Genomic DNA, 19,478 nt, shown 5'->3' on the forward strand with positions numbered 1-19,478 from the left:
ATTGAAAGGCAACTGATTCTGAAAATAGCTGAACATCTGTAACTCTAGATGAGGCTGTAGTCCCTGAGAAAAAGTTGGCTCAATATCCGGGGGGGGGGTCCCACTTCTGAATAGCAGGAGGGGGACTATAGATAGAAAGCCCTTTGTGCAATTATATCTTATGTGCCAGTTAAAATCATTTCTGTAACAGGAGGCTTTCTTTATGATCACATACTGTATGCCCTTAACAACTCATGTCTGGACTACGACAATGCAAAGCAACCCTTGCACACCAATTGGAAGCTTCAGCTGGCTCAGCATGTGGTGACCAAGTAATTATTCCTACTGTAGGTTTGCCCATAAAACATTATGGGAGCAGCATTGGGTGCTAGTTGCTTCACAGTGCCAGTCCTTGGGAGAACACAAGCAGTGGAGTGTTCATCTGGAGATTCTGTGCAGTTCATCTGTTTTGTATCAGCACCCATTTGGTTGATAGCCGCCATTTTGCTGAATACTCACCCCTTGGAAAATATCCACAGTCACAGTCTCATTATTTTCGGGAAAGTTGGGGAAAATGCTCTGATTCAAGAATAAGCTCTGATTGGCACAGACATCATGCTGGGGTATATAAGACAAAAGAAAAAAAAACACCAAAGTTATTTCATTAGAAAGCAGAAGCAGACCTATTACAGGCACCTTGGAGCAGCAAATTCCTGCACTCTTTGCTCTGCCATAAAACAACCAGTCTGCTGTTTGAGAAATTGTAGGGTAACTCTATCTTAAATCTCTTTAATGCTATTAATCTCTTCTGATATTCCTTGTCATCCCCTTTTGTATCTCTGTGTGTCTGTGTAAACTGTCTAGAATAAATTATAACTCTCACACAAATATGTGGGATCCGCAGGTCTGTCCCTATGCATCTTACCATCACTTATGCCCCCTTTCCCCCTAATCTTTGTTGCTAATAATGGCCAGCTTCCTCTATTTAATGGTAGGAACACTTATCGTATATGCCAGTGCTGCAAAAAAAAAAAACTTGCCTTTCAGTTTTCTTCCTTCTTCACAACTAGGAAAAGGAAGCTTTTACTGCACTGGTTTGCACTAAAGGGTCCCTGTTTATCTGCCTCCCAGTCATTGAAATATCACAGTTACATAATATAGGACATTCTATCAGAGGTGCTAGGTAAATAGGTAAATAGGAAGAGGAAGGACAATTCCTATTTGACTGAAGGAATACTCTCTTTTTTCCTAAACCTTCTTAGGGAAGCAGAGAAAACAAGACAGAAAAAGCATACGGAACAAGGCTTCTGGGATTATTCCCAACCCTTTCAGAACAACTCCATTCTGAGCCACATCTGGGAGGGAAGAAAGAGGGAGAGAGAGGGAGAGGCAGAGGGAGAGAGAGAGAGAGCGCTCAATAGGTAGTGCTTCTCCCATGGGAATGCACTGAGTGATTTTCTTTCCTGCTTTTTTTTTTTAAAAAAAAATCTCAATATCCCCCAGCTTAATCTGACTCTTTCCTAACTGATTGATTGATATCTATATTTGGCTTCTCCCTCCAAATTTGACCCTCTTTGGTTCCCTTTTGGGAGAGCTCTTAGGTTGATGGACAGATAGGACCCCCAAGTCCTTTTCTATCATTTTCTTTGGTCAAAAGAATAAAAGCCTACACGTAGGGGGAAGGAACTATAGATGTTAATGTCGGGGTTGCCTTCAAGGGAAGAAAATGTGGGCTCATGACTTACCGCTTCCTGGTTGGTGTGTTTAAAAAAAGCCTGGCCAAACACAGACATGACAAAGAGATTGATGAGAAAGGAAACAAAGAGTGCAATGGTGGATTCAACCAGAAAGTACATATTTGCTTCTTTCACCGCTTGCTGGTTGTTGCGATCCACTTCTCGGGTCTGTCGGGAAAAAGTGCAATAGTTTCTACCTTTATGTGTGCCACAGGATATTCCAGGGGTCTTGCCCCCTCCCCCATAGGACATAGGATGTCAGGGCAGGGAACTGCTCCATTAAACGACGTGGATGAAATCGATCCAACCATTTGAGAGTGTGGGTGAGGTCATCTATCAGAAATCTCCAGGGATGGGCTCATGCTTCACAATAACCTCTGTTTAGAAGCCCCAACTCAAGCCCCAAGTCCCAAACAGTGGGAAGTGAAGGACAAGGTTTGGCTAGGTTTTTAATTCCCAATAAGTCATTCTCATATAATTGATAAGAATCAGCTTCTACTGAGTTTAAGAACCTTGTGATATATTTCTGTGTGTAGCCTCGGGGTTTAAAGCCTGCATTCCTTTCTCCTGCCCTCATGAAAGAATTTTTTGCAGTCTGTTTCTCAGGCTTTGCTGTTGACGGCACCGCGCTGTGTTTACACAATCATCTGGTCTATTCTCAGGCTGCTTATTGCCTGCCTTGTCAGCTTCAGTCCTCATGCCTTCCATGAAGCTATCACATGCGTTGCTTTTTGCCCAGCGTGACATATAAATGGCTTTCGGTTATGTGCAACCATTAGGGCTTCTTCAGTAAAACCTGCTTTAAAATAATATTGGCTGAGCATTACACAGACTGCTTTCACATATATTATAATGCTTAGCGAATACCGTTTTAAAATACTTCCTTAGTATCTGGGAGATATGTATTGCTTTAAGTAATAAAAAGCCTGGTGATATTTAGACTTTTGAGTTTTAAAAGTTAATTATTTAACTGAAAACACTGTGGTGTCAGATTTACTATATTACTTTTCATTATAGTTTTGTTAATATTTTAGGTTTTTTAAAAATAATTATAACTACACAAAGAAAGGATTTTTCAAAGCAGTATGGAAGGAAAATGGAAATTTGAAACAGGAATAACATTTTAGAACAGCTATTTTAATTATGCCTATTCAAACAAGAAAATATCTGTTTTGACTTACTGCAAAAATATTATAATTTTAAAACTGGTATTAACATTTTCTGACAACTACTCCTAAATCCATCCTGAGTTATGATGCAGACTAGTGGATTTCCAAAGGCTTTTTTGCAACATCCTCATCAAGATTAATTAGCACAGAAATGATTTATGAAACTTTTTTTCTAGTTATGCTACTGTGGGAAATGTATTAAAGTTGTAATTAGAAACTATCTTGTCAGAATTTGCTAGAAAAGTAATTATGTCATCTGCAAACAGGCTTATTACATGATACTTCATTTTCTATATTAAGACTTTGAATATTCTTATTCTACCTAATACTCTGTTGATTAGCACTTATGTAGTCATGCCTGATCACATGTTCAAATCCAGATTGATATGTAATATGTAATAGGGCTCTGCATTTGATGAGGGACTTTTAACTGTGAGAGAAGCACCACGTGGCTTCAAGCTATGAAGCAACTTCTCTTAATTTCCACATAGCTACTTTAAGGCTCTTCCAAAGCCTTCTTTGAATGCACAGCAAATCTCAGGACTTGGAAGCAGACACACTGACTTTTCAAATAGATGTGCTTTGTGTTTTTGCTGTGTGGATCCAGAGGGATGCTTGGTTCATATATGAAGTGAATTGTCAACTGTTCTGTACAGGCTAATTACTTAAACCTTGTTTTGCCTATTGGATAGTTAAGCAGTAAATATTGTTTTATTATGATATAAAAGTGCAACAGGAAAGTATAGTGACATCTATTGGGACTCTTATTAAAGCAGTGCTTCTCAGACTTGGCAATTTTAAGATGTGCAGACTTCAATTCCCAGAATCCCTTAGCTGATTATAAATAATTAGAAACCAAATTGCTTTCCAGTCAGGAATTTTTGTGTCTGCAAATACCCTACTGGATACCTAGATTTGATTATGATGATGACAATGATATTATTATTATTATTATTATTATTATTATTATTATTATTATTATTATTATTATTATTATTATTATTATTATTAAAAATCCAGTCTAACACCATCCATTCATAAAATTTACCCATTCAAAAATTAATTACATTTTCATTTACAGTTTCTTATTGTTTAATTAAGATAATTTGTATATTTCTCAGTTAATTTAATAGCACAAGGGTTTACTTATGCTTTAGTTAGTAGTTTCAGCATTGTGCAGAATGTCTTATAAAGAGAATAATATTCTGTAAAAGTACTCTGTGTATCTTTTTGCTTAGACAAAGGATTCTGGTTATTTTATTAGATTCTGTTGTACTTACCAAAGAAACGGTTTTTTAAAAAAGTTTTCTAATGATAAAATCTAATATTTTTGAAAGATAATTTCAAAACTCATAATGATTTATATTTCAAGTAAATTACATTTCTAGTAATATCTTCACTATCCAGTGCTAATTATTATTTGCATTTTATAACAAAAACAGCATAAAAATCAGCATTTCTAGCACTTAGCTTTGTTTTCTTCCTCTCTTTATATTTACTTCTTTTAAATATACTGTAATTTGGTTCCCATATAAATGCTTTCTAGTAAGTTTTCATGGGATCCCTTCATTTTCAGCCTGAATGTTAACTTGAAGATAATTTTCTATTCCCTTAGATATAATTATCTTTGGCTGAATTGATTAAAGACCTATTACTCAATAATTAAGAATCCAATTTTGCTATAAGAGTAAAGAAATAGTAGACCTCAGATTAAAATGATCTGATATGACATGGCATGATCAGAAATGGTTGCGTCTTCAAATGTAAACTTGCTAATCAAATCAAATCAAATCAAAGTGCTATCTAGTCATAATTAAGGTTTACGTTTACTGCTGTATTATGTGTAATATTTAACTGCTGGGTTTCAAACATTAGTCCTGATAAACTTTGAGCAACTCTGTTCATTTCTGTAGATGAAACATGCAATGGAATGCTTTATCTACATGTTAAGAATCCCCTGCTGATACAAATTTCAGCTTTCATTTATTTATTGCAAACTTCTGTATGGCTGTCCAATTCAATCAAAGTCATTCTTCATGACTTTACAGAAAAATTCAGCAGAAGCTAACAGAATTCGAAACCATGCTACATAAACCAGACGTCCATAATGAAATCCTAAAATGGCCATCCAACAGGAAGGGCGCCATCATCCAAGCAGGGCTCAGCACAACCCCGAAGATGAAGGAAAGAGCTTTGTAGTTTCGAACAAAATTATACTTTTTAAATCAGTTGTGCTTTTGAAACACAGGTAGTCCTCAACTTACGATCACATTTGAGCCCCAAATTTCTTTTGCTAAGTGAGACGTTTGTTAAGTGAGTTTTGCCCCGTTTTATGACCTTTCTTGCCACAGTGGTTAATTGAATCACTGCAGTTGTTAAGTTAGTAACATGGCTGTCAAGTGACTGTGGCTTCCCCATTGATTTTGCTTCTCAGAAGGTCGCAAAAGGTGGTCACATGAAACCAGGATGCCACAACTGTCATTATTAGGAGTCAGTTTCCAAGCGTGTGGATTTTAATCTTGTGACCATGGGGATGCTGCAACGGTCTTGGCCAATAGTCTTGTTTTTTAGTGCCGTTGTAACTTCGAACAGTCACAAAACGAACTGTTGTGAGTCAAGGAATGCCTGTAGCACTTTTAAGTCATTTAGACAAGAACAAAAAGCAAAACAAAAGTGAAACAAAATCCAAGAGAAGAGAATTTCTATAACCAAGAAGACCATAAGATCTTGAATGGCACATAGTCTCTAGCCTATGTAGACTGAAAGGGTAGCTGGCTAGCTAAAATTATTGAGCAGCTGAACTTTATGTGCAATAACTTTCATTTTTATAAAGACTATAGTTTAGGCATTTTACAATAAATATCAAATTCTTCCATCAGCAAATTATTCAGCTGGATCTGTACAATTAAGCTAAATACCATGAGCTAAAAACAATAGTAGGTGGGTTCACACCACTTTGCAAATCCCAAAACAAGTAAGTCATGTGATTTAGCTCAATGCTTGAATCAAGCCTTTATCAGGCTAAAATCTACCCTCAACCAAGTTGTTTCCCTACCTACAGAAGAAAAAAAAAACATATCCTTTCCTCTGCAGCATGAAGAAAAAGTTAAATATATATTCCTTCTCCTCTGCTAATTCATAACCCTTACAGGTAGTCCTCATTTAGCAGTCGTAATTAGGAAATGGCCAAGGTCACTAAGTGAGGTGGTTGCTAAGTGAAACTGCAATTGTGCTTTTGATCTTACTTCAGCTTTCCTTTCCTTTATAGACCTGTGAACGCCATTAATACAGGAACTGGTTGCAAAGTTACTTCTTCATGATTGTCATAACTATGAATGGTTGTTAAACAAGGCAGTTCCTAAACTAGGACTAGCTGTATTATCTTAAATCTTGAACCATTGCAATATATGCATATCCCATATCACATCAATTAGATTATAGGTGCTAAAAACAAGGAATTTTACCTACAGAGAAGATGCAGCATCTAGGCAAGACATATGGCCTAAATCTGGCCAGCAGGTGGCTATCCTGGTTTGCTTTGCTGATGTTGCAAAATGCAGTCCCCTCCCACCCAATAAATGTAACATAAATTGCAATAATGCTTTACTACAAGATAGTATATATTGACAGTGGGGGAATACGTTTTATTCTCTTTGCCTTCACATCCATTAGAAGTGCATCACACTGTCATAAACCATAAGATGCATGTATGAGTAGCTTTGAAGACACGGGCAACATCTTCTTATCCATTACACAAGAAACTGTAAAGCATCTGAATGTTAGACACTGACCTTGACAAGGGAAGAATGTAAATAGATGTTATGAGGCATAATGATGGCTCCAACCAGACCCACAGCCTGTAGAAGCTGCTCGTGTCCACAGTTCTTGCAGTAAGGTATAAACACCCCTTTCAGCACCTCTATTTGGTCAGGTTTTACAACCACATACTGCCAAAAGAAGAATGGAAGATTAGGCCATGCAGAGGAAGGCAAGGTACTTATTGCTTTCTTTTGGAATGGGATCCTGTCCCCTCCCACATTTCCTCTATGAAGTATGCCTCTTCTGAATGCCAGACACTATAAAAAGGAAGATGGACTTACAAGGAATCTTGGAAGAAAGGTTAAGAGGAATTAGAGCATCCAGGAGTTGGGAAAACAGGTTAGATGATTACTAGGAGAGTGGGGAAGATGTGTGCAGCCAAGAAGAGAAGAGAAAAGATGAGATGAGACACACACATCCCGATGCTACTGCACTATGAAGGCGATTAAAATGTCAGTATAGTTGTTGCTTATCTTGATTTGTCTGAAAGATGCGAGAATGTGCTGCAACTTAATTCATTTGTGAGTCCTGGTGGCAAAGCTATACCTAAAGTAAGAAATTCTTAATACATGGAACAAACCACAAGCAATTATGTTCCATCAACTTATCTCCAATGATTGACTATTGCTTTGATGCCACAATACACCAAAATCTTCTCCCCCAAATTCAATTTCCTTCTGGCTTTCATTGTCAGCAGATGTCATCATGGACATCTTTCTGAATTTTTTTTAAAGTACTAAACCATGGTTATTTCAGGCTACTTGGTACCTCATCCTCCAAATACAGAGCATCAGAATATTTTGAAAATCAGTCACTGGGTACAAAACTGAGGGAAGAAACAGGACGCATATTTTTGTTGTGAGCTTCCTGATGGCATCTGGTTGCCACTGATGGCCACTGAATCCTGGGCTAAATTAGCTTGATTGGATATTCCCACTCAATACTTTTCAGTCACATGTCCTTTCTCCAGATCCCATTGCTGGGGATTAAATAATAATAATAATAAAAATAGAAACTGCGCAATTATGGATGAAACGTGTAACAGTGATACCCATTGTCATCGGGGCACTGGGAACTATGTCCAAAAACTTTGCAAAATACATCAAGAAATTGCAGCTTCCTGCAATAACTCCAGCAAAGCTACAAAAAACTGCACTACTTGGAACATCTTACATTTTAAGGAGATACCTGGTTGATACCTAGGATGATGGCAGCAACCCGTGTCAACCATTAGTGCCAGTCAATTTGAGTGTTCAGTTGACTGAGTTTCATGTTTTATGAATAAAAGTTTTATATAATAATAATAATAATAATAATAATAATAATAATAATAATAATAATAATAATAATAATAATAATAATAATAATAATAATAATACATGTGCAGTATCAGATTGGAGAAGGCCACTCTGCTGGATGGTTCAGAGGATGGGGTGGTTTTTTTTGTTTTTGTTTTAGGTCCTAAGCCTCAGACTGCTAGCCAGTCCAGGGAAGAGTGGTTGAAGTCCTCACACGTGGGAGCCGGGAGCATGCTTTACCTCATAGCCAAACGTTGCTGCCATGATAGTAATGAGGAGGCCGAAAAAGGCTTCTAACTTCCTGAGACCTGTCAGGGAAAGACAAAAGAGAAAGAGGTTTATTCTCCATAGGAGTCCTTGGGATTCTCAATTAGACTATTCTTACTCCAGTGCTCTCCTGAAGTAACTCTGAGCAAAATTCTGAGAGCTTCCAGCAGGAAAAATTGCATTAATGGCTATTACAAGCAGTATTTAACATTTTACTTGGTGCCCCTTATTGTGCCAGGCAAATAAGCATTATTTCATGAAATCACTCTGTGTATTTATATAATATCTTGAGTGCTCCTCCTGTTCTGATATAGCCAAAGATTCTGGGCACACAGGAACAAATGCTGATTTACAATTCAGGCTTACTTTCTGAAATAAAAGCTTTATTTGCTCACACATACAGCCACTCATGTATACCTACCAACTCAAGTTGGCTAGCCGTGTTAAGTTCAAGTTCCAGAAGAATCAAAGTGGAACCCCTACCATCAGAATGCTTTGTTTTGTGATGCAAAATACAAACAATGCAACTTTCTATCAAGGATTGGGCAGTCTTGATTTGGCCAATGCTGGTTTGGCCCTCTTTTCCTATTTTTTTTTTGTTAGTTTTCCACCCGGAGCCACTGCCTCATCTAGGTCACATGAGCATCATCTGTTTTTGTAGGTGGGGGACTATATTCTATTTTGAGAACTTTCTCTTGTGCCTTCAGAGAAAATTTCATTCTGATACTGTACTGTAGGGTGAGAAGCATACATCTACCTTGACACCCTTATGCCATGTATGGGTGACATGTACTCTAACTTACATGGATGTCCATTATACCTGCTGACAAATACATTACAAAAAAAATCCATAGCATTCATAACACGATAGCTACAAATCCTCTAATATACAGACAATACATGGTGGTGATATTATGTTGGCATTACAATATTGTGTATGAGCATATCACTAACAAAACAGTAACCAAACTCTCGTAATATCGCACTAGATGACTCAACCACGTATGCCTCCCTTCTCTCTGACCTAGTATTTACCATATTTATCCAAGAAGAGGAAGAAGAAGGTGTCCACAATTGTGATCAAGACTCCACCCCACAAAGGGATACTGTAAAAAGAAAGTAAATTTTTATCATTGGAATAGAATTGCACAAATCTGACTATTTCTCAGAGTGCAATGAAGACTCGGTGTCCTGCTATCATAAGCCCATGTCGGATTCCGGGAGGGTTGGTGCTTTCTATGCCAAGTTTAACTGCAACACTTTAATCTTGTAGGATTTTTCTAATGGTACTGGGCATAGATGGATAAGGTAAGGGATAGATTAGGTACATAGCCCGATGTGCAAAGAACAGAGAGATGACAGCATTGGTTTCACCTTATATGGCTGCAATCTTTCCTGATTCTAGGAATCTGTAGAGACCCAAAGGTACAGTCCAGTGTTCGGTAGTTCCACAGCGTTCACAGCACTTTGTCTCTGAAGCCTGCCCATTGCTTTGTCTTGTGGCTATAGAAAATCAGGGATCTTACCGTCCAGCAGAAAGGAGGTTGAAAGCAATTGCCGTTCCAATCACTTCCTGCATATCAGAACCAATTATAGCAATTTCAATCATAATCCAGAGCAGCACACGTGGGGCCTATAGTGGAAAGGACAACAGTTGGGCTCTTAGAAGATACAGAAGAAAAGTTGATGCACTAAGATGTCTCAGTGCCTCTTCCTAATTTTGGCTCTAACATATAGGAACTTATTGGTCATCATTCACACATGACACTAATCCAGGGATGGGATATAGTTGCAGTGACCATATGTATTATAAAGGACAATCCTTTAATTCAGAAAGCTGTCCTTTTGATTTATTTTTCAAAAGCTCACTTTTGTTCTTTATTTTGGTTCTGTAACCTTTACTATACAACTGGCACCAGCCAACGCAAACCATTTCGCATTTATGTGAAAAATATGGAACATTGAATTGCTCTCTCAAAATAAATTCACATATACTGCTTGAGTTTATAGATTTTTATTAGAATGTGTTTTTGTAAAGTTTTTCCTAGCTTTGCTCTTGAATTTTCCCTTGTAAAGCGAAATTATAGGCAAACAATTAAATGTTTTTATCCTTATGAACCTCTTTCGTATTTTCCCCTTTTTATTTTTTTCCAAAAAAAGCATGGCTCACTGTGGTTATATTTAAAGATCAAGGTCTACAGCTGATCAGCTGACCTTCTGAGTTGTACGAGGCCCATAGTGATAACTAAACATTACTTGAAGGTTTTGGCTCAGTTTTGCTTTGCTTGTACAGTATCTGTTGTGTGTTAAGAGTAGGCATGTGAGTGGGAATCCTCCCAAGGGCTACAAACTCCCATCCTACCCTAAAATCAGAGAAAATGCCATACTATTCTTAGACACATGTTTAACATGCTTCCAAAAGATCACTAGATACATGCTCAGAAATAGCCTAAGAGACTTGTTGGGGGTCGGGCATTTCCATGCAGGCACTCTGTTACTTGGGCCAATTTAAAGGTGCAAAATCATCATGAGGGGTGAGCCAAATGCACTCCAACTACCCACTGCCCATTAAAGAGAAGGGGAAATACAGCCAAAGGAATCCACCAAGTGCTGCCTTAAATTAATTCCATGTTAAAGTTGAAAAGAACAGTTCTATTCATTGGCTTTCTTAATGAAGCACAGAACAGTTAGGCTATGGGAGCAGTGCCAGGGAAGCTGACATCCTTCTTGGCTAACCCAAGACCTGGAGGAATCCACACTATTGCAGCAATAAAGGAAGAGTCATAGAATCATTTTGTCATCTGTAATCATGCCTAAGTAACTCAGATCTGGCAAAACTTGTCCAGAACTTAGTCACCTCCCTTCTTAATATAATTACAGTATTCTTTGGGGGAGGAAAAAAAAGTAAAAAGGTCTGAACTGGCAGTTAGTGAAACAAACAAACAAAGAAAAAAAAACCCCAGATAGGCTGATACAAAACACAACAACAACAACAAAACAAAAAAGGGCCCAGGGATCACAAGGTGCCAATGAACAAAGATCTGAGCAATTGTCAGTTATTTCCTAAGCACAGGGTATTGATTCTGAAGCCTTAAACCTTTCTGAGGGACTAACTCTCAATAGCATTTGTAGCAAAGACTCTTTCAAAAATGCTCCTATTCCCCCAATAGGGCAGAAACTTTTCTTTTCTTTTCTTTTTTTCTTTTGCCATCATTCCCAGCTATGACTGTCACTTCCTTGGAAGCTGCATTTGAATCCCACTTGCTCTGCTTTTAGAAAAGGGCCAACATCTTTACAAGATTAACAGCAAATGATCTTTAGAATATGTACCATCTTTAGAATATGTATTTATATGAGCATGGTTTCAAATAGGTGATATATAAATTAAGTAAATTAAAAATGCTGTTGTGTGTAAACCAGTGTTTTTCAACCTTTTTTGGGCAAAGGCACACTTGTTTCATGAAAAAAATCACGAGGCACTCCACCATTAGAAAATGTTAAAAAATTTAACTCTGTGCCTATATTGACTATATATAAAGTAATTCTCTTGAATAGGAATCAAATAAACACAAAGAAAGTATTTTATAATTACTTTTCAATTTTTCCCACGGCACACCAGGCAACATCTCGCGGCACACTAGTGTGCCGCGGAACAGTGGTTGAAAAACACTGGTGTAAACTACGATTTATATATTAACACTTTGCATAAAACAAGCAATAAACCATGATCAGAAACAACGGTGGCTTAGTCTGGTAAACACATGAAATCAAATCATGCTTTTTTTATCCATGGTTTACTGTATAAACCACAATTGTTTGGTTCATACAACAATCAACTACATTCTGGCTAGGTGCCATGTGCAAAGGCAGAGAAAAACAGATGAAGGTCAATTTTGTTCCATTTGCAACTAACACTGCGCCACTGCAGCCACTGAATAAACCAGAATTTGGAACCAATGCTTGCCCTAGTGATGTAAGTTATTATCTGCTATACCTTCATACTCACCTTGGGATAGTAGTGATAACATATCTCTCCTAAGTCCTTGCCTGTAACTACCCCAAGCCGGATAGCCAGCCTTTGGCAGAGCAGACCCAAAATTGTGCTCCAAAGCAGGACCCAGAGCAGCTGTGTAGGGAGTAAAGGCACATGGTCACAGTGCACATAAGAGTTTCTGTATCAATGCAACAATAATTAAGCAGGACTGAGACTCACAATTTTTACATAGCTTTAGCATATTGGGAGAGAATCTCAGAAACCCCTTGTCCATATTGGTCCACCCAGAGCAGCTTTTATTGAGATGGGCAGCTGTACAAATATGATAAACAAATAAATAAATACAGCACGGAGGGTCAGTTAGAATGAATGGGGACAACTTGGTAAAATCCCTGTGAATCTAGAGGCTGAGCAATGAGAACAGGAAGTATGCAGGCATTCTCCTATTTCCAGTCTTCAATAATCGAGAAAGATGACTAACACTGTGTATTTGAACGAATTTCAAAGTACGTACAGAGAAGGCATTGTAAACTACTTGTTTGCTGGGCCTCCTCCATTTCCTCGCATACTCACTTGGAAGCCAGCGACAGCGCCACATTGTAAGTCTGACTCGATATTTCCTGGATCCAGGTAGGCAATACTCATGAGGAATCCTGGCCCGGTGAAAGCCCAAAGCTTTCTGAAACTGAAGCCGTACTGAAGAACAAAGATATGGAAAATTTAACTAAAGAGCTAGAGAAGAAAAGTCATAGTGACGTTATCATACTTGCATAGCCCATTCTGCTGAACCAGGCCTACAAGATCACTCTTCTTATCAACCAACAAGAGTATCCCTTAGAAAAACTTGACATAAGACTTTGATCCCAACTAAAGAATTTCCTCCTCTTTCTCTAATGAAGATCAATGCTATTTGTGTGTGCGTGTGTGCGTGTATGTACACATCTGTCTGTCTGTAGTATGTATCCTGCTTCTAAATTGCTCCTAGCCTTTTTTGGGGGGCGGGACAAGGGTGGTTTGGATGCTCTACATGCTCTTGGCCACAACAGCATGGCTCATGAAGTGTAAATATCTCCTACTGACCAGCTGGCGGGAAAGCAAATTGCGTGGCTCCTGCCAACCAGATGCTTCCATAGTGACAGCAAAAGCAAGGCAGTAGGGGACTCAGAAATTGGTAGAAGGGGTGACGCAGGAATCCATTCCCTCCAGGGAGCAACTGCCTGCAGCATTTTTTCTGAAGCAGCATCCAAGCCAAAAATCGATTGGCTCCACTTGCAAAGACCAACAACTCAGGGACACAGCCTTGATCTTGGATTGGTTCAATCCTTGAAATGAAAATCGCCTTGGGCCCTCTCTAGGCTATGGTCTGTTTACATCACCTATTATTTCTGAAAACTTTCCTATTTCCCTCTGCTTGAAAACACAGCCTACGTTTTCCTGGCTCCTCAGAAGACAGATATTATGTTAATTCTAGGTAAAAAAAATCAGTTTCAGTTAAGCTCCATTCCAGGGGACTGTGCACATATCCATGGGGTTTTCTTAACAATAGTACAGAAGGGATTTGCCATGTCATAGAATCATAGGCTTAGAAGAAACCTCAGAGGTCTTCTAGTCCAAGCCCCTGCCAAAGGCGGGAGTCCTCAAACCACCTCAGACAAATGGTTGTCCAATCTTCTCTTGAAAACCTCCAGCAATGAAGCACCCAAAACTCTAGGGGGCAAGCTGTTCCATTGTTTAATACAGGGGTCCCCAATCCCCGGTCTGTGGTCTGGTACCAGGCCTGGCATGCCAGCAACTGGTCCGCACAAACAAGCAAAGCCCCATCTGTGGGATGCAGGCAGCACACAAAACCACGCACTCTCCGGTCTGTGGAAAAACCTTTCTCCACAGAACTGGTCCCTGGTGCCCCAAAGGTTGGGGACCTCTGGTTTAATACATGTAGTCTTTGATTTACAGCTATATGTTTAACAGCCGTTCGAAGTTACAATGTCAGTGGAAAAAGTGACTTATTACCAGTTCTCACAGTTATAACTGTTTTTGGCACCAGTGATCAAAATTTGGGCGCTTGGCAATCGGTATGTCTTTACGATGATTGCAGAATCTCAGGGTCACGTGATCATCATTCCCAGCTGGCTTCCAACAAGAAAGATCAACAGGGGAAGCTCGATTCACTTAACGAATGTGTGATTCACTTAACAACTGCAGTGATTTGCTTAACCACCATGGTAAAAAAAGGTCATGAAATATGGTGTGACTCACTTAAGAACTGGCTTGCTTAGCAATGGAAATTCTGGTTCCAATTTTGTCCATAAGTCAAGGACTGCCTGTACTTCTCCCTGTCAGGAAATTCTTACATATTTCCAGATTGGATTTCCTTCTGATAAGCTTCCACCCATTGCTTCTTGTCCTACCCTCAGGCCCTATGGAGAATAAATCAACACCCTCTTCCCTGTGGTAGCCCTTCAAGGCTGGGAAGACTGTTATCGTGTCTCCTCTTGCTTTTCTCTTTGTTAAGATAAATATACCTTGTTCCATTAGCTATTCTTCATAGGATTTAGCATCCAGACTCTGTATCGCCTTTGTTGCTCTTCTCTGCATTTTTCCCCCACAGAGCTCCAGCTTCTTTTGAGTATTATGTTGATCAGAACTGGATGCAGTGTTCCAAATGTTGCCTCCCCAGTGTGGTATAGAGCACTACTATCACTTTCCTTGGTCCTTGATACTTTCCCTCTGTTGATGCAGCACAAATTGTGTTGGCTCTTTTGGTAGCTAAAGCACACTGCAAGCTCATCCTTAAGAGATGGTCCATCTCTTGGTATAGAGCACTACTATCACTTTCCTTGATTCTTAATACTTTCCCTCTGTGTTGGCTCTTTCAGCAGCTGAAGCACACTGCAGGCTCATCCTTAAGAGATGGTCCACCAGGATGCCTAGATCTCTCTCATAGGCCAGGTATTCCCTATATAACAGTGATGGCGAACCTTTTAGAGACTGAGTGCCCAAAATGCAACCCAAACCCCACTATGTATCATCGGGTGCCGATTGGACGTGGCCCATTGGGTGTGTGTGGCCCACTGGGTGTGTGTGGCCCATTGGGTGGGCGTGGCTGTGGTGGTAACGGCAGACTGGGTGGGACTAAAAAGTTCAATCCATCAATTCCAACTTTGCGAGATCTTTTTTTCCCCCCGTGAGAAGTTGAAATTGATTGATTGATTGAACCTCTTTATTTTTTGCACACAGCAGCAAAGGCCTAAAGTGAAAAGGTTTTGTAAAACCCAGCTGAAGGCCTAGGACTGGGGTGACGGCCTGCGTGCCCACAGAGAGGGCTCTGCGTGCCACCTGTGGCACGTGTGCCATAGATTCGCCACCATGGGCCTATATTGTACATGTGTACCTATCTTTTTCTGCCTGAGTGCAGGTGTTGTGATTCAGCGTCAGCCTGTGGTTTCGGCAGCTGAGTCAGACAATTCTGAAGAGGAGGAGGAGAAGGGGTTTGGAGAGCCTTTGGTGTCAAAGGAAGGTTCTGATGCACCACAGAACTCTCAGCCAGGCCCCTCCCATCTTATTCCTCCTCAGACCCAGCTGTGTGAAGAAGACGATCCACAGCTGGCTCTGTTCAGGGACGCTAGGAGCAGGAGGCAATCTAGCAGAACTGAGCAAAGGAAAGCAATGAGGCAACTCGGGAGAAGGCAATGAGAAGCCACGCCTTGAGACTGCTGTTTAAAAGGGGAATATGTGGGAGGTGCCGTTTGAAGAGCTTCTGATAAAGTCTTGGTCTGTATTTGTTTAACTTTTGTTTGAACATTTTCGTTTAGCTTTTGCAAATAAATTTGGTTGGATTAGTTCCAGCCTATTGAATATAAAAAGGGGTTGTCCCTGACATTCCAACAGGGCCGGTCGTAGGCTGGAACAGAACAGCAGGATCTTACTTTATAATAATCAAAAAAGGAGTTGGCTACAGTCAATTTGGCAGAATGGCTGGGTTTAATTATCATGCTCAAGTCATAATGTAGTTCATTAACATGCTGTGTGAGGCCAATTATGCAGTGAAGCTGATCGTTCCAAAAGGGCTTTTTGGTCAAGAGTAAAACACCAGGACAACAATCAGTGTGCAAACTCGTAGCCAAAGTCTTACCCCACCAACATCTGGAATCGCGATCCTCTCATCCAGGTAGGTTTGATCCTGGTCCTCCTGGTGATCCTGTAGATTTGGTGAATCAGTAGCACCATACTGAGTTTTCCTTCGAATTTTGTTCCCTAGGAAAGTTCAAAAGCAAGGAGAGAGATCAATAAAAATGAACAGAACTCTAGAGAGTATCCTGTACTGTGATGACTGAAGCAATATCACTATATTTTCTGCTACAATAACAGTGCCTAGCATTTTCTTGTAGTGTGAACATTCCTTCCTTCCCCAGTTTTCAGCTCTTCCATAGGCAATCTATGGGAACGTTTTTGATGCAAAATGCAATGTCAATATTTTGCAAGTATTTAAAATCTTGACAGCAGCAGCCAGTAATGGAAGAAATGGAGTTTTTGAACAAAGGTACATCAACTTCTTTTCCTATTATCTGTAGAACTTGAAAAATGAAACTAATTGCATTGTAAATAGTATGCCCATAGGCAGCTATAGAATTACTTCCAGGAAAATGAGAAATATTTTCTCAATGTCTTGAGAAAAAAAAGATGAAGTATGCTCACAAATTTAAATACATCTTTACATCAGTTCTAAGAATATTAAAGAAAGACTATCCATACCTTACCCTGTTCCTGCATACCTCTTCCCACTTAGTTCATGCACAGTCCAAGTAACTTTACTTCTGTCTGATTTATAAGCAAAATGTCTTTTTGATGAGTCTCACAGTCTGGATAAACCAGCTTGGTAAGTCCACGCTGATCCCTCCCAACCAGTGAAATCATATTTGCATATTCAGCTAGGGATAGACATTAGCAGTTTACTGCAATCTCTGAAAATATTCTGACCAGGAAGGGATGGATGTAAAGCTCTTGTGTTGATTGTCCCAAAAGGTGGTTGTCCTGGATTGGTTATCTGCCTAAAGTGTTTTCCATTGCTTATAGATGTTTAATATGTCAAAACACATATTAAAATAAATATATGAGATCTTTCGCGTTTCAAAGGAAAAAAAATAATGCATTGGCAAACAAGTCAGATAAACAGATGTTATTTATTTATTTGCAGATACAAGCAAATTATTCTTATGAAAATGTTGGGCATAGTTTTTTTTCCAAATTCTAAAAATTATAGAATGTATTTTCTTTTGGAGTAGTACCATAAAATGATATATCAATGGAAAGATAATTTAATCAAGAATATAATGCAACATAGTTTGTTCAATTATCCGTACTGTTTTCTACGAAAAGTTATAGCCAAATAACCAGAAAAAGGAAGCACAATTTGCTTAGGTTGATATCAGGTAGCTTACCTTGATCAGATTGTAGCCAATGAGCATGAGTGTTTAGAGAGCCAATCAGGTGTCGTCTTGTTTTGGCAATGAGCCAATCAGATCACAGTAGGATTCAGTTATTGATGTCATGTATTGAAGCTGAGAGGAGGACATTTGTCAGTGTGTTATGTGATCACTATCAAGTTGGTTGGGTTTTTTTTCCCATTCACTTAGTGAGCTTGTAAAAAGTAATAATGGTGCAAAGAGTTGACTGGTTGCCCAGAAAGCGATGTAAAATAGTATTATTAAGTGAACAAGGCTACAGTTATAAAGAAATTAGAAGAAAAATTGGTGGAAACTTAACCAAAGGTGGCATTTCTACCTTACACTTTTCCCAAAAGGTTTCCACAATTTTGGCTACTACTGTACTTTGGAGATTAAAACCATATATTTTCATTTACCTGAAGAAAACCATCTGATGTCAAAAATAAATAGCAATGTACATGAAAACATGAGCTCTTACATACAATACTTATGAAGCACAAGGTGTGAATACTTAGTTTAGTATAGCTCTGTGCTGGCATAGTCTATCAGATAAAAATAAAGCCAGGTAGCATGACTAAGGCATAAATGCATACATATTCTTGGTGCTAGACTTCCTTTATTAAACAGGCTTTATAACACAGCTTACAGCTTCAGCACAAAGCTCAAAGTGAAATCAATTAAAAATGAGACTGTTACCTACGAACTGTTAAGCAATATAATGAATAATTAAACCAAGATAGGTGCAGTATGGCAGATAAAACAGTTATATTTGTCCAGCTCCCACCTACATGTTGGAGCATGGCCAAGGACATCCCTTTATGCTGTCTCTGTATAAAATTCTTCCTGGCATTTGCTGTTCTACATTTGCTACACCGATCTGGTATCATGGCGATAAGGCACTTTTCCAGGCTTCTCCCTTCAAATACTAGTGGTTTTTAAGAACCAGGCTTTCTTTCTTCATGCATGCACATACACGCACTCACACATGTGCAAACACACACACACACACACACACACACACACACACACACACACACACACACCAGATGAATGAGAGGAATATTTTGCAAACTGGCTAGCAGCACACACAAATAAAGGTGGATGAGTAGGAACAATTAAGACTTAATTCTTTCTTTCTTGTGAAGTAGATGGTTAATTCACAAATTTGGAAGTTGTGTACATAGTACCTTGAATGATTAATTGGTTTGGAGCAGAACAAAAGAGCACTGATCGGCTGGTATTCTTTGCATCAAAAACCAACTATCATGCCACAGTTAAAATATATTCTGGAAAGGTTTCAATTTTGGTGAGATTCAGCATCTTACGGAACATGAGTTGTCCGCTTCCCTAGTGGCTATCTTTAAAAAAACCCACATCTGTTGTGTTTCGCATTTGGTGGGGCTTCAATACCTGTAATTGTTAGTGCTGTGGTTAAGGTACTGGTTTAGGACTGGATTCAAGTACAACATCAGCTGCAGAAACTCATTGGGGGACCCTGAGTCAATTTTTCTTAGTCAACCCAACCTCCCTCTCAATGTTGCTGTGGAGAAAATAGATGGAGTGAATGTAATGCATATGTCCTCAAACCCCTGAGGCAGACTATCAATCTAGAATAAATAGTATGAACTTGGGCTGCTTCTTATTAGTCATATCAGTGGTAGAATTATAAGCCTGGGTGCTGGATTATTCTAAACAGGTTTGGTTCTGGGAGAAGGAAGGCAGATTTGCTTGATGGGAAATAAATTAAGCTACATTCAGGTTGCTCTAGACCA

At 39.1% G+C, this 19,478-nt stretch overlaps 1 protein-coding gene across 1 annotated transcript in view; it reads right to left on the reverse strand.

Moving 5' to 3' along the window:
- The window catches only part of SLC11A1 (solute carrier family 11 member 1), a 31,373-nt gene extending 14,335 nt beyond the window's left edge, over positions 1–17,038 (reverse strand). The window contains exons 1-10 of the mRNA XM_081312519.1: positions 17,020–17,038; positions 16,395–16,516; positions 12,836–12,958; positions 12,275–12,394; positions 9,795–9,901; positions 9,304–9,374; positions 8,242–8,309; positions 6,676–6,831; positions 1,725–1,883; positions 499–597 (exon numbers count right to left, since the gene is read on the reverse strand). Of these exons, the coding sequence (XP_081168645.1) occupies positions 499–597; positions 1,725–1,883; positions 6,676–6,831; positions 8,242–8,309; positions 9,304–9,374; positions 9,795–9,901; positions 12,275–12,394; positions 12,836–12,958; positions 16,395–16,516; positions 17,020–17,032 (1,038 nt within the window). The 5' untranslated portion in view covers positions 17,033–17,038. The remainder of the gene's footprint in view (positions 1–498; positions 598–1,724; positions 1,884–6,675; positions 6,832–8,241; positions 8,310–9,303; positions 9,375–9,794; positions 9,902–12,274; positions 12,395–12,835; positions 12,959–16,394; positions 16,517–17,019) is intronic.
- Between the last annotated feature and the right edge of the window lie 2,440 nt (positions 17,039–19,478).

The sequence above is a fragment of the Vipera berus genome, assembly GCF_964194415.1.
Source record: "Vipera berus genome assembly, chromosome: 1".
NCBI lineage: Eukaryota > Metazoa > Chordata > Lepidosauria > Squamata > Viperidae > Vipera > Vipera berus.